General features: G+C 39.0%; 1 protein-coding gene across 1 annotated transcript in view; it reads left to right on the top strand.

Moving 5' to 3' along the window:
* Positions 1 to 19,661, top strand: part of PIEZO2 (piezo type mechanosensitive ion channel component 2) — a 453,866-nt gene that overhangs the window by 260,861 nt on the left and 173,344 nt on the right. The window contains exon 5 of the mRNA XM_073331610.1: positions 10,427 to 10,589. Coding sequence (XP_073187711.1) covers positions 10,427 to 10,589 — 163 coding nt within the window. The remainder of the gene's footprint in view (positions 1 to 10,426; positions 10,590 to 19,661) is intronic.

Raw genomic sequence — 19,661 nt, 5'->3', positions numbered from 1 at the left:
TAAACACTTCGCAATACAGAAAATGTTCTTTCTTGCAAGATATTTGTCCTGAGAAAGTGAAGTGTACTTTTGGTTTTTCAATCCATGCAGACATCGTTTGTAAGTCATTATTAAGATTTTACAGATACTTCAGGAACTCTTTTAACTTGTGGGTTGGCTAGTCCAGCATGTGCCAAATGTTTTTATAAGTAGTTTTCTGTGCGTTTTTACTTCCCTCTTTCTCCCACTGTTTTTCTTTAAGTGACCAAAATTCTCCCAAATTGCAACTTCAGCTATTTTTGTAAAAACAGGTATTGTGGTTTTAGTACACTGAAAGGATGTTCACGTTAAAGGAATGCAGGGTTTGTGTGATAGCGCGTAATACTGTGGGTTGAGAGTCTGACAGTAATCTTGCCTTTTACTTTTGCAACATCGTACATTTTCATTATGTGGGTGTGTGTGTGTAGGGAATGGATTACAGGCAGACCTACCACTGCTCACTGCCTTATACACAGTGAGGAAGATGGGAGGGTTTGCTATGGTGACCATATCCAGCACATCATGCTAGCCAATGCCAACACGACCGTAGGCCTTGGGCATGCAGTGATTGGTGGGATTCTGGCTGTAGGTACAGATTAGATCCTCAAATCAAGACAAGATCTGCTCCTAACTCAAAGGAAAGCAATGGGGGTTGTACATTGACTTTATGCTCCCCTAATCGTGAGGCAGTTTGACACTCTATTCAAGTTAAAGAGGCTTGAGGCTTTAGGCTTTCCTTAATTTGTGCCCATCTGCAGTAGTCTCCAAAGGGCCATTCTGACAGTGAGGATTACCAGATCAGAAGGGCACGCAAGCCACATCCCTCATAGCATCCCCAACACGCCCCCTGTGTTGGGGTTATCCGAGAGAGTGCAGAGCTAGCTATACTGGTCATAGACCATCAGGGGAATCCTTGCACAGCTGGTTAAATCGACTTTATTGTTGTCTGATGCTGGTGATAAGTACAAAGCAGCCTGCAGCAGGTGTCAACATCTGGCCCCATTTTTTTTTTTATTGTTCAAATCTTGTTTCTCATTGAATAAACCAGTTCTTCATTGCTGGCACATGCTGAGTCCTCAGAAATCCACTTGGGTGCTACTGGGAACTTTTCTGTTGCCACAGCCGTGTTATATAAAATTGCATTAAAAAAAAAAAGAACAGGCAGAAATGGTCTGTGGGAAGTACCTTAGAATCATTTTCAGGAAAAATATTCAAGAGTATTCTTGGATCTGATGGATAAGTTTCATCCTGTCCTTTAAAAAAAAAAAGAAAGAAAAAAGCACCATATAAGAGCTAGGTGGTATTATTATTTACTATTTGTTGTATACATTCTCAGTATTTTTGTAGATTTACACACTTCCATCGTATATTTCCAGGCAGTAGTTTCTGTATTGTATATCCAAGGTTTGTTTATCTCTAATGTGTTTCAGGAGCACTTTTTAAATATCATGAATCAAGAAATAACGCTGTACTTTAAAATGTATATTTATTGCTGTATTTTATTTTGATACATAAAAATCTTCTGATTTTCCACTGATCTGGATGTCCAAAGACAGGTTTCCATTGCACATTTTTATGGTTCTGTTTCATCAATAGATGCACGTCATCATTCCAGGCTGCCCCAGTGACCTATGCTTGCAGGCAGGCATGGTGTTGTGGGTGAACCCTTACTTGATTTTTCCCTCACCCAGCATTATGAACATGTCCAGACAGGCCTGTTCATGTTAAAGAGCACCCCTTTTTGGAAGGCCTCATTTATTAACAGAATAGTCAATGTAGAAATCAACAACACTTTCATCCCAACATCTTGGGTGGGTGATCAGGTTGTTCTTAGCCCATCTGTCCCCCACTTGAGTCTTGTGCTCTCATCTTTCCAAGCTGTTCCTCATGCATTCTCTGTTCCAGTATTTGTCCCTGGTGTTAGGCATCTTGAACCTACCAGAGTAAGATCCTTCTCTGGAGTGAGCGATCTCGGAGGTTTATCCACTGTGACTCTCTTCCAGGGACTAGGGGTCATCCTTTGCAGGCGAGGCCTCCAGCCAGCATCAAGGAGACCCTTGGCTGATACTAGACCCTCTTGGATGCCTGCTGACTGCAGCCCACAGTCTATGAAGCTCCCATCTCTAGGAGCACATCTTCCAGGCTCCTCATTCTGGTGGGTTCCCCAGAGAGCTCATACTCTTGGCTTCTTGCTCAGGCCTCTGACTCAGACCTCTCTTGGGATCTCTTCTCCACAGGAGCTTCCTGTCTCTCCTCTAACTAAGCTTATGTAATCTTTATTTGAAGTCTTTATAAGGTAGTCAGTCACAGGCAGACTGGGCTCTAACTCCCCATAAAGGGCAGCTGCCCAGAGACAGTGCCTTATAAGTATGGATAGCAAATTTACTTATATCAGGTGTATTTACACTAAAGTAGTCTATTACCTTAGTGAAAGGTGATGTGTTTAGCTCTTCAGGAATACAAATGATTAAATGTCATATTTGTAAGTATTGATCAGAAAATATTTCAGGAAAATTTCAACAAAAGGAACTTTTTTTTTTGCCAAAACTGCTGACAACTAAATGTCTTCAATTTTATGATAAAAAATAAAAAAAAATAAAGGAAAGCAAAAACTTTCCGCAAACTAGTTAGTTACAAATGCAAATTTTAATGGGGAGGGGGGCGGGAACTTTCAAAGGAAAACTTTCAGCCTAGTCTAATGTTTATAAAACGGTTGATCAGGAAAAGAAAATTGGATCTTGAGTAACTGAAAAGATTAGAAATAATTCCATTTAAAATTATCAGCTATAAGATTAATCCTGCCTACCTTCCATTTATTTTATATATAAACAAAAAATCCTAATAAAAACACTCCCCCTCCCCCGACACACACACTCTGTGTTAAAAGAACATTGTTAAGGTTGCAACATCAAGCACATGAAAGTTAGGAAATAGCAGAATTAAGGTGCATGTGCAAACTTAATTTGATCATTGTGTGTATGGTTTATGATACAGTCTTTAATTACATGATCACAGACTCTTCCCCCCCCCCCCGCCCCCGAACCCTTGCCTCATTCAGAGCTATAATTCAGTGTTGGCCCCAAATCTTATTTACTGTACATTATTCAAAGTCAGCTCTGAAGATAGAATTAATAATTTCCTCATGGGCTTTTCTATGACACTCCTCACTGCAGTATCTGAGGGCCTCCCAAACATTAATGAAATTATTTTCACAACACTCCTGTGAGGTGAAGGAGGTGATGGAGAAGTGAGGCATAGAGAGATTAAGGTAAAAAATATCATCCACTAATTTTAGATGCCCAATTTGAGATGTTTAGGACCAGGTTTTTCATATAGCACTTTGTATATTTAAAGCACAGCTCTCATTGACTTCAGTTTGCAGCTGTGAGTGCTCAGCACTTCTGTAAATCGGATCTCAGGATATCAAGTCAGGCACTCAGAAAATAAAGAACTGGCAATTAGTGACCACCAGTGAAAAGTTTGGCTTAAAGTGCCTTGCCCATAATTAAGGAATTCTGTGCAAAAGCAAGAATAGAATCCACTTCACCAGGGCAACATTCAACTGATTTAATCATAAGATCATCCTCTCTCTTCCTGCAAGCCGCTGCTTCATTCATTACACACCTTCCAACTTCTGCATCAAATGAAGCAGGGGTCCTCCAAAGAGTCTCTTTCACTACACAACCCTCTGAGCAGATCCATTCTCTGCACTGAAAAAATAGTTTGTGATCATATAATTAAAGATTTTATTGCAATACATATGCAAAAGCAGCCTTAATTCTGGCATTTCCTAACTTCTGAGTGCTTGACTTTGCAACCTTAATAATGTTCTTTTATCATATTTTTCTATGTAATTTCTTAGGTTTTTAACAAAGCAAAAAAAAAAAAAAACCCAAATACAAATTGCATTATTTAGCATCATATTGATACTCTCATAGCTGAAGCCTTGAAATCTACCGCACAGACCTCTGCCACTTAAACTTACAGAGTAACTGGTAGCAGTAATAGGTTGTCATCTTCTATGTGGACCAGCACTAGAGCGTTTGCTTTGCCAGTGGATTTCACAAATGTTTGCTGACAGCATGAGGAATAGTGAGACACAGAAATTCTCCATTCCAGGCTCTGGAAGTAAGTGTTCTCTAGGAGGCACAGATTCTTCTGCCCATTTCCCATACCATCTAATGTGTCTCTGTCCTGCCTTTTCTTCACAGGCACCGACTTACCAATGTGCCGGGGACAGTGCTTGACTCCCGGCTCTGCCCCTGTCCCTGTCCCCACTCCTTCCCCCAAGGCTCCACCCTCGACCTGCCTCTTCCTGCCCCGCTCCACCCCATCCCACTTCTTCCCACCCCATTATGCCCCCTCCCCTGAGCCTACTGCATCCTCGCTCCTCCCCTGCAGAGCCTCCTGCATGTCGTGAAACAGCTGATCGCGGCTGGCGGGAGGCCTGGGTTGGAAGTGGAGAGGTGCTGATTAGTGGAGCCCGCTGGCAGGCAGGAGTTGCTGGGGGGAAAGGGGAGAACTGATGTGGGGCTGCCATTTTTTTCCCATGGGTGCTCCAGTCCTGGAGCACCCACGGAGTCAGCGCCTATATTTTTCCCCATCCCCTGCTTCTGATCCTAGCCAGTGCGAGTCTCCTTGCCCAGCCAGTCCTAGTGTCCCTCTCCGCTTCCCTGCCAGCTAGGGTGACCAAACGTCCTGATATTTGGGGCTTTTGCTTATATAGGCACCTATGATCCCCCACCCCATCCCGATTTTTCACATTTGGTATCCAGTCACCCTACTGCCAGCATCCTGTCCCAGCATCCACCCCTCTCCCCACAGGTATGGCTCTTATTCTCTCTGCATTCAAATCAGACAGCTTCCGCCTTCACCCTGCCTGGGATCAGCACAGAGGTGTCATTGAATGCTCAGGAGAAACCATCTGCTCTCTCTGCAGCAACCCATACCTGCAGTTGCAGGGAAAGTCCTGCTCAACCCTGGGATGAAGCATGCCCAATGCTCATGAAACATTAAGGAAATTTTGCTGCTAACCTCTAAGAAGTCTCTACTGAGTATGTGCAAACTGCAATAACTTGGCTAAATTTGGGCAGATTTAATTGGGGGTGGCAAAACGCACATTCCTGACATACAAGCCACCATGCTGCCAAATGCCAAGTGCCTGCTCCACATCATGGGGGCTCTAGAGCTTTTCAAATAAAAGGTCTTTGGAATTTTTTAACATGGGCAAAACACGATTTTTTTCCTTAGCCTCATTCTCAGAAATGGCTGAACAATTTTTGCTAGAACGTCAATAAATAAATAAATAGTCTAAGGCAGACACCCAGCATGGAAAATTTCACCTTCAAATGGCTAACGTATGGCAAAGTTATAAGCCCCCCAATTCTGGGTCTTATAGTGGAAAGTATCTGTGTATCATGCTTTGTTCATTTCAAGCAAGAAATAATTCATTCTAATCAGAGAGAAAGAACTGTCCTGGAAAGTTAAACCTGTAATTTTATTGCCACTGATTTGTAAATCATAATGTGAATATATAACAAATAGAAACTATGTTGATTTAGTTTCTTATGGGTATTTAATTTGTGTTTAAATGATAGGGAGTACATCTAAGCTTACATACACATTGCCAGCAGTGAGCTAAAGCCCAGACCCACCAATTTAATTCCACACACTGGAATCCTGTTAAATCGATCTAATAATTTAATCTGTTTATGCTGCATGTTACAAACGGCTTTAGCAAACAGCCGTTTCCTTTTTTCACATAACATTTTTCAAAATCATCTGTCTTAAAAAATTATCTTTTGAAGTTTAAAATTTAAAAAATTTGAAATCCATATGTTATAGTTTCAAAAAAACCACTCACCCTTTCAAAGACACATACACAATCTGTTTATTTTAAACTGAGCATATTTTATCTCATTTAAGATATATTTACACAGCATCTGGGAATGAGCCTCCTATCCTGGGCCCATACTAGTGGGGCTTGTGCTGGCATGCTAAAAATGGTAATATAGACATTCTGGCTTGGGCTGTCAGCCTGGTGGGAGGAGGAGGGCTTTAGAGCCTGAGCTCCAGCCCAAATTGCACTGTCAAAGCAATTTCTACACAGCTATTTTTGGGCAAGCCGTTAGAGACAATAGATATAGAAGCTCCTGGTGTCATTCTAAAAACAACACTTTTCAAAGTATGGCTGCAGTTTAATGGCCAAATTCTCACTTTTATACCTTAAGGGGCAAATGCAGCCCTCTCACATCGACAGCTGCCCGGAGCCTCAGTGCATAGGAATTGGTGTAGTTTCACTGCATGGGGCCAGAGACAAAGGCATGCATGGCTCCTCCACTCCCCAGCTACAGGGGTACTGCATCTCTGCATTGCACCTCAGCTTGGGAAAGGATTTCTCATTCATGCGTCTTCCCAGTGTCTTCCTGACTTTTTTCACTGTGTGTTTGGGTCTGGATTTTGGCTTAAGGGTTCTTCCCTGCTCCCACAAAGTCGATAGGAGGTCTGTAGGATTGCACCCTAGAACCAACGGTTATTAGTTATATTGCAGGACACCTAAAATAGAAAATATGATTTGGATATTATTTTTCTTATTTGTTTTATAGTAACACCTAGGAGCCCCAGTAAACCAGGAACACGTTTTGCTAGACGCTGTACAAATGCAGAACAAAAAGATGATTCCTGCACAAAGAGTTTATAATCTAAGTATAACACTGGATACACCAGGTGGATTCAGATGGACAGATGAGGAAAACTCTGTTTTGGAATCATGTTGATGTAGTAGTGACATAAGCTTCACATATGGATGTGAAAGTCATAGCATGTCTTTTTTTAATCCCCCAGAATAAAAAAGCAGCTATGGCAACCCTAACATAGTTATTCTTGTCTTCAAAAATGTGCAGTCAATTATATATCGTCAGCTAATGTTTCAAATCCCTAATTTATTTTTTGGCCCTCCTACAGAGCAACCTTTTAAGTGGTCTAGCCCATTTTTCTTTAAATATTGAAAAAAAATCATTGAAGATGATGTTGATTATCTCAAATTTCACGCCAGAACATGCTTTTGGCTTTGTTATAAACTCCTGACAATAGTGCGTGTTAATAGAAAAATTAGCCTTTAAGGCAAACTCTCTTGAGTTTAGCCAAATGAATGGTGCCATGCTAACTAGGGATCAAGGTCTTTGCCAATTCATTGTCCAATAAGATTCTTGCAGGGGGGAAAGTTGATTCTTAAGGACATATGCTCTATATGCTTTCGTGTCCATTCTGGTTTTAAACTTCTTCGAGGCTATTTTGGGAATGAAGAACACAATGCATAGGCTGTTAGCAAAATATGGCAATATGTGAATGGAGTCCTTAGCGAGTGTAGAAAAACTGCAGTCAATCTATAAATCCTTTCCATTCTTTTTGTTGTGCAGGTAGCCCCAATTATTACAGTATGGGCTTTGGCCCCTTAGCCTTAACTCCTGTTTTAAATCCCATTTCTCATAATATCACATTTCATTATGCATTTTGTAAAATCCTACAGGCACTTGATTTTGTTAGTAAAACGAACTGTGAGCAACAGCACACAAAACTTTGACACAACAGACTTTCATGTTTGTTTTTCTGGGATGTGATTTGCAGAGGAGATAGGGCCTGTATCCATAGCGGTCTATACTCCTGAGAACTACTGGTGTGTTAAAATCACCTTTTAAATTTATCCTAGTGTAGCTGATTGGATCCTATGGAACTGACTTTTAAACCTCAATAAGACACATTTTGTAGTGGCTTTATTTCTAGAAAACTCTCACTAACTGTGCATTGAAATGGTCCATTCACACAATTATTTCACAGGAACAGATCAGATCTATTTTCACAGTGAATCTTGCTAATCTGATGTTATGTGTGTCCAGTTAATCTCTATCTATTACAACAAGTACTATCCTATTGAGAAATTTACTTCTGAACATCTACAAAGTCTTCACTTCCTGCGGTGCTAAACATACTGTCTTACATCGTGATATACCATACAGTTCTATAGCATTGAAACAGGAGCACAGGAAATATGCCAGTGCTCTACTAATAAAGAGGCTAATGTAATCTGTTGACTGTCTTGGAAGCCTTTCTTGGACACTTCAGCCTTTTCTCTGCTATAGTACCACTTGAAAGCATTGGCCAAAACAGTTTCAAGATACTCAGTTGCCATGGAATGCATGTTTGCAGTGTTGTTGTAGCCATGTTGGTCCCAGGGTAGGAGAAAGACAAAATGGGTGACCAACTTCTGTTGGTGGAAGAGACAACCTTCTTTGTGAAGCTTGAAAGCTTGTCTCTTCCACCAACAGAAGCTGGTCCAATAAGAGATATTATCTCACCCAGTTTGTGTGTCTGATGATTTAATGCATAATCACTCCAGTTTAATACTGCAAGAGTGTAATACTTGAGAGATGCACAAGTCAGGAAGATTGAAATAATATACAAAGGTTCTATTTTCTTTTCTTTTTCTTTTGCAAATAAGTCTTCATTAACTTTCTTCTGGAAGGTACATAATCCGTTGGGTTCAAGTCTATTTGAATCCAGAGGTAAACAAAGGACTTAAGGGGATGACTACCCTGCCGCTGGGAGGTCTGACTCTCAGCCGGTATAGATGGACTCATTCTAGCCCAAGCTGCCACCAGTGGCACAAACATCCACACTGCTATTTTAGTACACTAGCCCAAGCAGCGTGTTGCACCATGTGTAGTCATTCACATCACACCTGTGAAAAGTGGGTGTTAAAAGCTAACATTCTTAATTCTTAGCACTTTGTACCTGATTTGCACAAACAAGAAGGTGGGAGGCAGTGAAAAATCAGGTCCAATTTGAGTTTTTGCCTGAGTTAAAAACTGTAGGATTTGACCCTGTGTGTGCGCACTAATGGGCAAGAGTCCTATAGACAATTATGTACGTCTTTTACTACACACAGCATTGATTCGTAGCAGTGATGCTAGAGGTATTTTGGTGAGTCCAAAAATACTGGAATGATACCCAGTTACCAGTTGAACCTTAGCAAGGATTTCTTCTGTAAATTTCAGTGCTGCTAGGATATAAACACAGAAAGACTGAGATAATAATTTTTAATAGACCCTAAAAATACGTCAGGTTGTTGTTTCTTTTCACTCATACAGTTCAGGCACTGAGCTGGTAATCTAGTCTACTCATCTGTAACCTGTGTGTTCCCACAATCCATTGCAGTCATTAAACCTGAAAATAGTTCTAGACGTGTATTCTTTTAAAAAGTCAATCGCAAAACTATCTTTGAAATAATTAAGCTTGTATCCTGTTAATAGTAGTTAAAAAGTGTAGGAAGTCAATGTAGCAGCTTAAATAGACCAGTCATTGTGTCAACTAACTACAAGTCTAAATTCTGTTAACAAAATTAATCAAATTCAGATGCAGCATCCAAACCCATAGAGGTAATAGTCCCCAGACAAAACAGTTTAAATCTGCACAGTACAGCATATTGTGTACTTTCCATTAAATTCACTGAGCTATCCAGATATTTAGGAACAGGAAGTGGGAGTCCTAAGGAAAGACATGGCACTTTCTCTCTAGTTAGTTCTTAAGGATTAAACTTGCTTTTGTGAACAGTAGTAAAAGGAAAATGACATACAGCTTGTATATATTCCTGAATACTGTATGCGTCATAGGGTCTCCAGTAGTTATACAATTTTATAGCTCATTAAAGTTTCACAATAGAGGCCAAAAAAAGATTAAGTGGTATTTAAAGGATCTGGTTAAAGAAAACATTTTGTTAAATATTATAGTAAAATATAATGTTTTATTTTTCATATCTTTAAAGTGAATATAGCACTCCTGAAAGATGTCAAAATATAGAAAGACTGAAATTCAATTTTCATAGTAGTGGTATATCACTGGGCTGCAGGCTTTTCAGTACTACCCATCTATGTCTCAGTTGTGATTAAGGGATAAGAGTGGGTGGGAATGTAATTCTACCTCCAAAACTATGCAGTAGTTTTTCTCCCTGCTATGAATACCACCCAGGGTGATGGTTGGGTCTGTGTTTGTACACATCTGTTCTCTTGGAACTGGACTGAGACTTTTTGAGAGCCATCGGATTTGAATGTTGATTCTAGGGCAGTTTACTCTCTCCACTAAATAACTTTAGGATCTACAAAATGACTTTTGATCAGCCAAACAATGTGCTGGAATATTTGCACAAGAAGACACTACTAGGAATGAATCACTTATACTGTAATTACATGGCACCAAGACATTCTGTCACAGTTGTAAAAATTACTTACTGTTTCACTCTGGGAGGTGTACTCTCCAACACTTTTAAAAGAATGGTGTCCAGTTAACTTAATATTTCAAGCCAATGCAGAATTAGAAGTAACAAATGTTTCCTTTGTTTTTTCAATCTATACAGTGTGAAGGGAGCCGATGCTGGCAACGTGATCAGAGTGTTTGTACCAGATATCGGGATGTTCATTGCTAGCTTGACCATATGGCTTGTCTGCAGAAACCTTGTGCTGAAGCCAGTGACAGAGGAGGCAGCACAGTACAACACACAATTTGAAAATGAAGAAATGGTATTAGATGCACATTTATACCTGTATAATGTTTATTATTATTATTATTATTATTATTATTATTTTATTATTTATTATGTATTTGTGTTATAGTACAATAGTACCTAGGAGCCGTAGTCATGAATCCCATTGTGCTTACTATCCTTAATCTCATGGGGTTGGAGATCAATACCCTTTCACGCACTGAATTGTATCTTACTCTGTGAGCAATCTTGCTGATTTTATTTTACTGCCCGATGTGGAATAAAACCCTATTCAGCATGAGGAAGGGTATCAGCATTTGGTGCTTAACCACCAAGAATCTCTCATGTGGTGTGTTTAACTTAATTCAGGAGTGATGGAGTGTGACCTTAACGACGTCTGATTATGAAAAAATCTTAATTTTATGAAATCTTTTTATATATAATTTTTATTTCAGAAGGTGTATGTGTTATCTTTGGTTTTTTTTTTTTTTGCTGCTTACATCAATTCCATGCCCTGAAAACAGAGAGAGCACTGAGAGTACATAGTCATTTAGATAGAACAATTCCCATTCTGCCAATACACAGAACAAAAAGACAGTCCCCATTCCAAAGAGTTTATAAAGTAAATATAAGATAAGAGTAAGAGACAACATATGGAGACAGACAGACAGGGAAATATAAGGAAATAACTAGACAGTATTGGTCAGTGTGACTTTTAGTTAATACTGTGTTTTGAGGACCTTGTCTGAGCTAAATTTGGAAAATATCTCACAAGTGTATTTAAAAGTGACCTTGGTTTCATAAAACAAAAACGAATGAATCTTAAGAAGAAAAACATACCAAAATCATTGTCTTAAGGAAGCAAAATGGAAAATTAAAAATTGAATAATTATTGATTGACCAAAGATTCAAACGTTGCATTAGGGTCTGAATTATTCAAATGTTCAGGGTCTTCAGATCCAGAGTTTTGATTTAGCCCATTATGGTGACAAACCAGCCAGACATTTGGATCTGTTTCTTTTCCAAAGTTTGAGGGTATTCAGAACTGGGTGGTTTTTTTCAGAGTCACTACTAGGTATTTTGCAAAATTGCTTGAGATTGCAACTTTTGTCTGTATTTCCCAAAGCCTAATGTCCATGACCAGCAGCATCTGAAAGGGAAGATACCTCATGGACCGTGCTTTTTGGAAAGAGATTGTTAAATTTGTGAATAATTTTGTTGCCTTTGCCTACTCTGGGTATATAGTGACATCATGGGAGCAGATGGTGGCAGAAAGATTAAAGTAGAAAATTCCCCTAAAGCTAGAGAAACAAATTAACAAAGAAATACAAATATTGGGAGTCTGCACGTTGCTGTGCTGGCTGCAGCGAGGCTGATGCATTTATGGAATGTATCACTGAGTGTCGGTGTTTGTGGGGATTTTGAAGGATTCATAATTTTTTGCACATTGGCCCCATTTGTATTAATTTTAATTGATATTTTGGATTTATGCTTTGGATGAGTGTGTTGAACCAGGAAACCTAAATAAATACACCAGTTCTTCAACACTGCACTGGCTTGCAGATTACCATGTTTTAGGAAGCACACTGGACTGGGTCTTTAATTGGTTTAAATTGTTGCATCTCACCCTGCAAATAAAAGCATCTGAAAAAGTGGTAAGTCCAGCACAATGCCACAAAGTGAACAGTCTGGGGGTTTATTGTACCAGCAAGTGAAGCAAATTCCATAGCTGAGGAACTTCTGCCAGGAATCCCTGCCACCCGTCTCCAGACATAACATTAAGAGTGCATCGGTTGATGACCCCAGCTACACAGTGCCTGAGGAAATCGGAAGCCTTTTAGATTACTAGGTTCCAAGCCATAGAGGGCTTTATAAATCAAAAAGTCAACACCTTGAACTGCACTCAGAAGCAAATAGTATGCCCTGCAGCTTTACCTATTTAGGACAGGTAGTCATATACATAGAACAGTTCCCATGTGCTCTCTCTGTTTTCAGGGCATAGAATTACATGATGGTAAGCAGTGTAAAAAACAAAGATAACACATCTACCCTCTGAAATAAAATGTAAATATAAAAAGATTTGATAAAATCAAGATATTTATCAGATGTTGTTAAGGTCACACTTCACGCCATCACTCCTGAATTAAGTTAAACACATCACATGAGAGATTCTTAGGGTGGTAAGCACCAAATTCTGATATCCTTTCTCATGCTGAGTAGTGTTTTATTCCACGGGCAGTAAATCTGTAAAGTAAAATCAGCGAGACTGCTCACAAAGTAAGACATAATTCAGTGCGTGTAAGGGTATTGATATCCAACCGTAAGGGATTAAGGATAGTAAGGATCAATGAAAATATGGAAATCCTGATTCATAATAGTGCATCCAACTTTCAGAGAAACAGACCTGCACCAGAACAAAAAAAATGTACAGTATTGTGAAGCGCTGGAAAGGGGATGGGAGGCACACAATTATTTGTAAGTAAAGCTGTCCCAGTAATAAGCATAGAGTGTGGTTTTAATGAGCAGTGAGTCATGAAGTAGAAAGGTTTGCCAGGTACCAGGCTGCAGTCCAGCTCATTACCACCCCTAAATGGTTGCACACTTGGAGCAAATGTGTCTGCAGGCCTTTTTTATTAGGACTCAGAAAATCTAAAGCAGGTGAATTCAGCTGGAGAAGGGCCGAGACTGCAAACTCAGAGAAGCACAATGCCAGTCAAAAAGTATAAAAGATGAGGGGGGCAGGGAGAGAAAAGAAAAGAGGAAAGTTAACTTCCCAGCTGTGTCTGAAAGTAAACAGTTACTGAAGCAGATGGTGATTTTATGTGTCAATGTGCAGAGACAGTATATACAGTTTAATAGGTATTAGAAAAAAAATTGTTTTTCTTGAGACTGTGGATGACTATGCCAGTCAGCTTAGGTTTATGGAAAATAGATCCTGTCAAACTAACTTGATACCTGTTTTGGATGAGATGACGAGTTTGGCTGATAATTGTAATAGTGTTGATACATAGACTTCTGTAAATCATTTGGCTTAGTATCATATGGCATTTTTATTACAAAATCTAGAACAATACAAAATTAACATGGTACACAGTAAAGGACTAAAAGCTAGCTAACTGACAGGTTTCAAAATGTAATTGTCAATGGGGAATCATCATTAAGTACGTGTGTTTCTAGAGGATCCCACAGGGATCAGTTCATGGCCTTATATTTAATATTTTTATCAACACCTGGAAGAAAACATAAAATGGTTGCTGATAAAGTATGCAGATGACACAAAGATTTGGGGAGCGGTAATAATGAAGAGGACCGGTCACTGACTGGTAAACTGTGTGGAAACAAACAATATATGTCTTAATGCAGTCAAATATAAAGTCTTACATCTAAGAACAAAGAATAAAGGCCATACTTACAGCCCTGGGAAAAGGTGACTCTGAAAAAAGACTTGGAGGTCATGGTTGATAATCAGCTGAACATGGGCTCCCAGTGCACCACCCCAGTCAAAAGGGCTAACGCAATCTTTGGATGTATAAACAGAGGACTCTTGAGTAGGAGTAGGGAGGTTATAATACTGCTGTACGTGGCACTGGTGTGACCACTACTGAACTACTGTGTCCAGTTCTAGTGCTCACAGTTCAAGAAGGATGTTGATATATTGGAGAGGGTTCAGAGAAGAGCCACAAAAATGATTAAAGAATTGGAAAACATACCTTATAGTGATAGACTCAAGTAGGTCAACATAGAACGGCCATACTGGGTCAGACCAATGGGCCAGCTAGCCCAGTATCTTGTCTTCTAATAGTGGCCAGTGCCAGATGCTTCAGAAGGAATGAACAGAACAGGGCAATTTGAGTGCAGTATTCAATCTATTTGGCTTAATAAAGAGAAGGTTAAGGGGTGACTTGATTACAGTCTGTAAGTACCGACATGGGAAACAAAAATTTGATAATGGGCTCTTTAGCCTAGAAAACAAAGGTATAAAAAGGTCCAATGCCTGGAAGTAGAAGCTAGACAAATTCTGACTGGAAATAAAAAGCAGTTTTTTCACAGTGAGGGTAATTAATCATTGAAACAATTTACCAAGGGTTGTGGTGGATTCTCCATCACTGGCAATTTTAAAATAAAGATTAGATGCTTTTCTAAAGGATATGCTCTAGTTCAAACAAGAATTAATTCAAACAAGACCTGTGTTTATACAGGAGGTCAGACTAGATGAACACTTATGGTGCCTTCTGGCATTATAATCGCTGAATCTATGGATTGTCTAGTATTGTAAGTGACTGAAAAAATCCCTGGAAGACTGCATAACTTAAACTTTACCAGATGGGGTGATCTTAATTGGAATGTACATTTTTAGTTTTGCTCTCATTGTACTTATCACCTTCCCCCTCAAACTTTATTCTTGTCCATGACACTTAAAATCCTAAAAAACCCCTGGTCTGTGCTTTAGGTCAAAGTATCTGAGCCAGGTTTAGGCTCAGACTGTCCCTGACTCTCAATTTGGAATCTCAAAAATGTTTGATGAAAAGGTTCTTAAATAAAGAAAAGTTTAGAAAATGAAAGTCATCAAGGAAGGATAGTCTTGTGTTCATGGCACTGTAATGGATTCAGGAGATCTGGGTCAATTCCCGGGTATGCCACAAATCTCTTTTGTGGCCTCAGGTCGGTCTCGTAATTTCTCTATACCTCAGTTCTCCATCAGTAAATGAGGATAATAAAGCTTCCTTTCTCCCACCCTTTGCCTGTCTCATACACTTGAATTGTAAGCCATTTAAGGCAAGGACTGTGTTTTACCATGTGTCTGTCAGCACCTAGCACAATGGAGAATCAGTTTTCATTGGGCCCTCTATGAATGATAATCCAAGGCAAATGGTATGAAATATACTGAGGTCTAAAACTGTCCCATGCCTCACCTAAGGCATCCAAAACCTTTAAAACTACATTGGAACATAGGGGTTGCCATACAGGATCAGACCCAAGGTCCTTCTATTCCAGTATCTTGTCTCTGACAGTGGCCAGGACTAGATGTTTTAGAGGAATTTGTAAGGACATGCAGATATTGAATAACCTGCCCCCATATTAAGTCATATTCTGATTTCTAATAGTTAGAGACTGGCTGAAGTCCTGAAGCATGAGCTTTAATATCCCGTCCAAATTTTATAATTCATTCTGACAACTGTATATTCTTGATATCAGTATAATTATCCAATCCCTTTTAAAATTTTAAATTCTTACCCTCAGTGACTTCTTATGGCAATAAGTTCCACAGTTTAATCATGCTTAAAAGTATTTCCTTTTTTAAATTTTTTAATTTCATTGACTGTTCCTTTATTCTTGTGATATGAGACAGGGAGCATAGAAGCTTTCCATTTACCATCCCTCAACTAATAATTCTTTTATATTATTTTATCAAGTCCCCGCTTCTTTGTCTCCTAAGATAAACAATCCCTCTCTTCCCTTTCTGGGCCCTGGATCATTGTTGTTGCATATCTCTGAATCCCCTCTAGCTCTGTAATATCCTTTTGAGTTGGGGTGACCAGTACTGCACACAATAATACAGTTGAGGCCACACACACTGATTATATAAAGGCATTATTCACCATCCTATTCCTTAGGTATCCTAACATAGTCTTACCTTTGTTAACTGCAGCTGCACATTGAGCTGAAGTTTTCACTAACACGTGTACAGTAATATCCAGGTCCCTTTCTAGAGCTGATACAATTCATTTAGAACTCTGTAGGGTGAATGAGTAGTTTAAAAATTTCCCTCCAATGTGCATTAGAACTTGTGGATCTTGCATTTGTCAACGTTGAATTTTGTCACTATGTTGTCCATTCACCTTGCTTGATTAGCTGTCTAGGAAGTTCCTCAGTCCTCTGTTGTCATGAATAACCTAAATAATTTTGTCTTCAAATTTTGCTACCTCACTGCTCACCCACACCTTCACCCCCACCACCTCAGATCATTAATAAATGTGCAGCAGGGAAACTTGAAACATGCCACTGTTTACCAGAAAATAAAGAGACTAAAATGCTCACTTTTTTAGGTATTGCAAGTGAAGTCTTAGCCCGCAGGCAGTTAAGTCTGCCAGTTTCTCTCTCATTAACAAATGGTGTTTCAGCCTCTCAGGTCAACCTGCCTAACTCCATATGTGTGATTTCCCCCTCTTTTGCTTTGGCTTATAGTCCTCACAGTCTTTGAATTCAAGATGTAAGATTTTTATTACCATATTAGGCATGTAATCCTGTGTTGGATTCATATGAAATTTGCTTAGGTGTATCTTGGGAAGTGAAATCTCTGTCCATTCCCTGTGCAATAGCTATTGTGTGCAATATTTAATTATGTGCCTTCCCCCATCTCCCACTCTAAAACACCAATTTTCTTTTCCAATTTCTTGTGTATTTCAAAAATTCTTTTGATCCTATATAGATTTCAACCAATAGTGCACAACTCATTTTTGCATACACTCTGGGGAGCATAGCTTTCTAAGTTAAGAGTTCTCCCCATAGGAGGCTGTTGATTGGCTTTGCCTACAGAGTTAGATCAAAAACCATTATCTTTCTGTCACAGCCTTCAGGTTCCCCTAGTTTTCAGTAATTTCTCATGTGTTAAACATTACTATAATCTCCGGTTCATATTCTCCTTTCACAGTGGTGTAACTCCATTGACTTCAGTGAAGTTACCCAGGATTTACACTAGTGTAAATGAGAGCAGAATAATGCTTCCTAGAATCACAAGTTCAGATCCTAGCAGGGTTGACTCAGTTCTTTCTGTTCTGAATGAACTGCAGTGATCTCATGAGGCTTTTAACTTACATAGGAGTTTGCATACTTGTCTGTGGCTTAAAGTTTTGTCTATATTGTGGTTTAAATCAAACTGAGGAACAGTATTTAATTCATTGTAAAGAGGGTTTCTAGCACAGTTTAACTTTTAAAATCTCTTCTTCATTATCAGTGTTAGGACTCCGTTTTAAAACAGGGTATGAGTATGAGCTGATCCTGTCCACAGAGACCAGTTGAATTGTGTTATAAACAAATTAAAAATTCAATTTTCCCACTGTATGTAGGGTACTGTGTGCTGATCAATTGTTACTCTCCTTCCAAAAAATGGGTGCATTTTTGAGGTGCTATATTTATGTTCTTAAAGTGTCTAGGACCTTTATGGAAGAAAGGAGTTGAGTATTTGAAAGATGATGATAATTGCTTATGACATGAATGAATCTTGTCTCGCAGTTATATTTTTGTGTATTACCATAATGTTTTAAACTTGTTTTCATCAGCACGGTTGTCTTATTCCTGTTATAACTGATTTTCAGGCTATATAGTAGAGTCGTAAACCCTTTGCAAGAGCTAATCAATCTACAGTTTATCACTACTCTGAGATCAGTATTCAATGCTTCACATAAGTTATTGCAGGTAAAATGTTTACCACTCTACAGCGTCAACAAGGAGTATTTTGATATAAAGAAATTTACAAATTCAATAGAATCTTAAAAATTGCAAGTCCAGTCTTGCAAACTCTCTTCCACATGAGTAGCCCCATATATCTCAATGACATTATTTGTATGAGAAATGATTCATTACCCGAGTAGGGGTTTGCAGGGCGTGCCGTCAGCAAATGGTTTTACTTTTTCCCTCCTAGAGTGAAATCCTGGACCATTTAAATTCAGTGGCGGTTTTTCAGTTAATTTCAATAGGGCCAAGATTTCATCACTAATTTCCTTGTAAATATTGAGGATTAGATTGTGTCTGTTAGATGTAGGTCTGTTCTGGGGTCGTTGTGTTTGGGCCTCCCTCCAAGGGAGCTTTAAGGAGACATTGTGCAACAAGGAGCCTGCCAGCAGCTCTGTCCTTTGATATGCTCTGTGGCAGGCCAGTTCAATAGGAAGTTGTGTCCAGTGGGAAATGCCATTCTCTGTCTTCCCTACCTCATTTTGGAAGAGACAGCAAGCCACAGTTTCTTCTGAGCAGTTATTCAATTATATTTCAATGTAGGTGGCTAAATACTGAATATAAAATACCATCCGATGTTACTGTCAAAAATCACCAAATAGAACAGCAGGAGAATTAAAAATACTTGGAAAGCTCACTGCAAAAATCCCGCACATAAACCACAATATTAAGAAAAATATTCATATTGATTAACAAGAAGGATATTCTTATGATTTGTTTGGTTTGTGTTTACCTTTCACAGAGTGTCTCCGTTTGTGTTGAAGAGGGGTGTAAAACTGATAAATGCCGTATTTAATTCAGCATCAATGGGGGTACTGCATCCTACTGTCATCATACATTGATTTAGGTTCTGGAATGAGCAAACATTAGAGTTGCTAGTGTCAAGAGTGGAATCTGGGAGGGCTGTTCTTCCAGTCATAATCTGCAACCCTCTTACTACATTTTTTAAACAGGAACCCCAGTCACTTTCTGATTAAGTAAAGGCCTGGTCTGTTGCCCACTAAAGTCATTCAGAGGTGCTTAGGAACCATAAGTGTCTGTGACACTTCAATAGCTCCTCCAGTTTACATCATCAGAAGAAAGTTTGTCAGCAGAATATTGCATTGTCTTGCTTATTTTTTCTTTGGATATTTTTGGGTCATATCCTCATTTGAAAAATTCTGCATATACATTGAAATCCCTCTTCCTTCCAGTTCCCCCATTTTTTAAAGTAAATGGTAGATAGCTTCTTAAAAAAAAATTTGCTTTGCGCATTGTAGACCTTTAGTCTTATTACAAATGAGCTTAAAAATGTGACCTGCAAAATGTTATCACAAGTTACATCGAGAAATGAACAAAGAGGTTTGGGTAAAAAAAGAGAAAATTGAATCAAAATACCATAAGCTATTCTCATAGTCCAGCTGAAACCAAGGTATTGGAAGCAGAGATCTTGTATGCAAACCTAGTGGTGTAAGATTTCCATCCCAGTTTCCAGGCCAAACAGTTCAGATATAAGCATTATTTAAACAGAAACTTTTTGAAGTAATCCAGTTACTAGTTACAATACCCACAATGATCTATATCAATTATACCTAACAATTGTATAGGGCTATTTTTAAGTAATCCTCACAACACCCCTGTGAGGTAAGTACGGAAGATAAATATTTTCCCTATTTTA

The sequence above is a fragment of the Lepidochelys kempii genome, chromosome 2 (genome assembly GCF_965140265.1).
Source record: "Lepidochelys kempii isolate rLepKem1 chromosome 2, rLepKem1.hap2, whole genome shotgun sequence".
Taxonomy (NCBI): domain Eukaryota; kingdom Metazoa; phylum Chordata; order Testudines; family Cheloniidae; genus Lepidochelys; species Lepidochelys kempii.
Note: the sequence above shows the minus strand (reverse complement) of the source record. Positions and strands in the feature narration are given on the sequence as shown.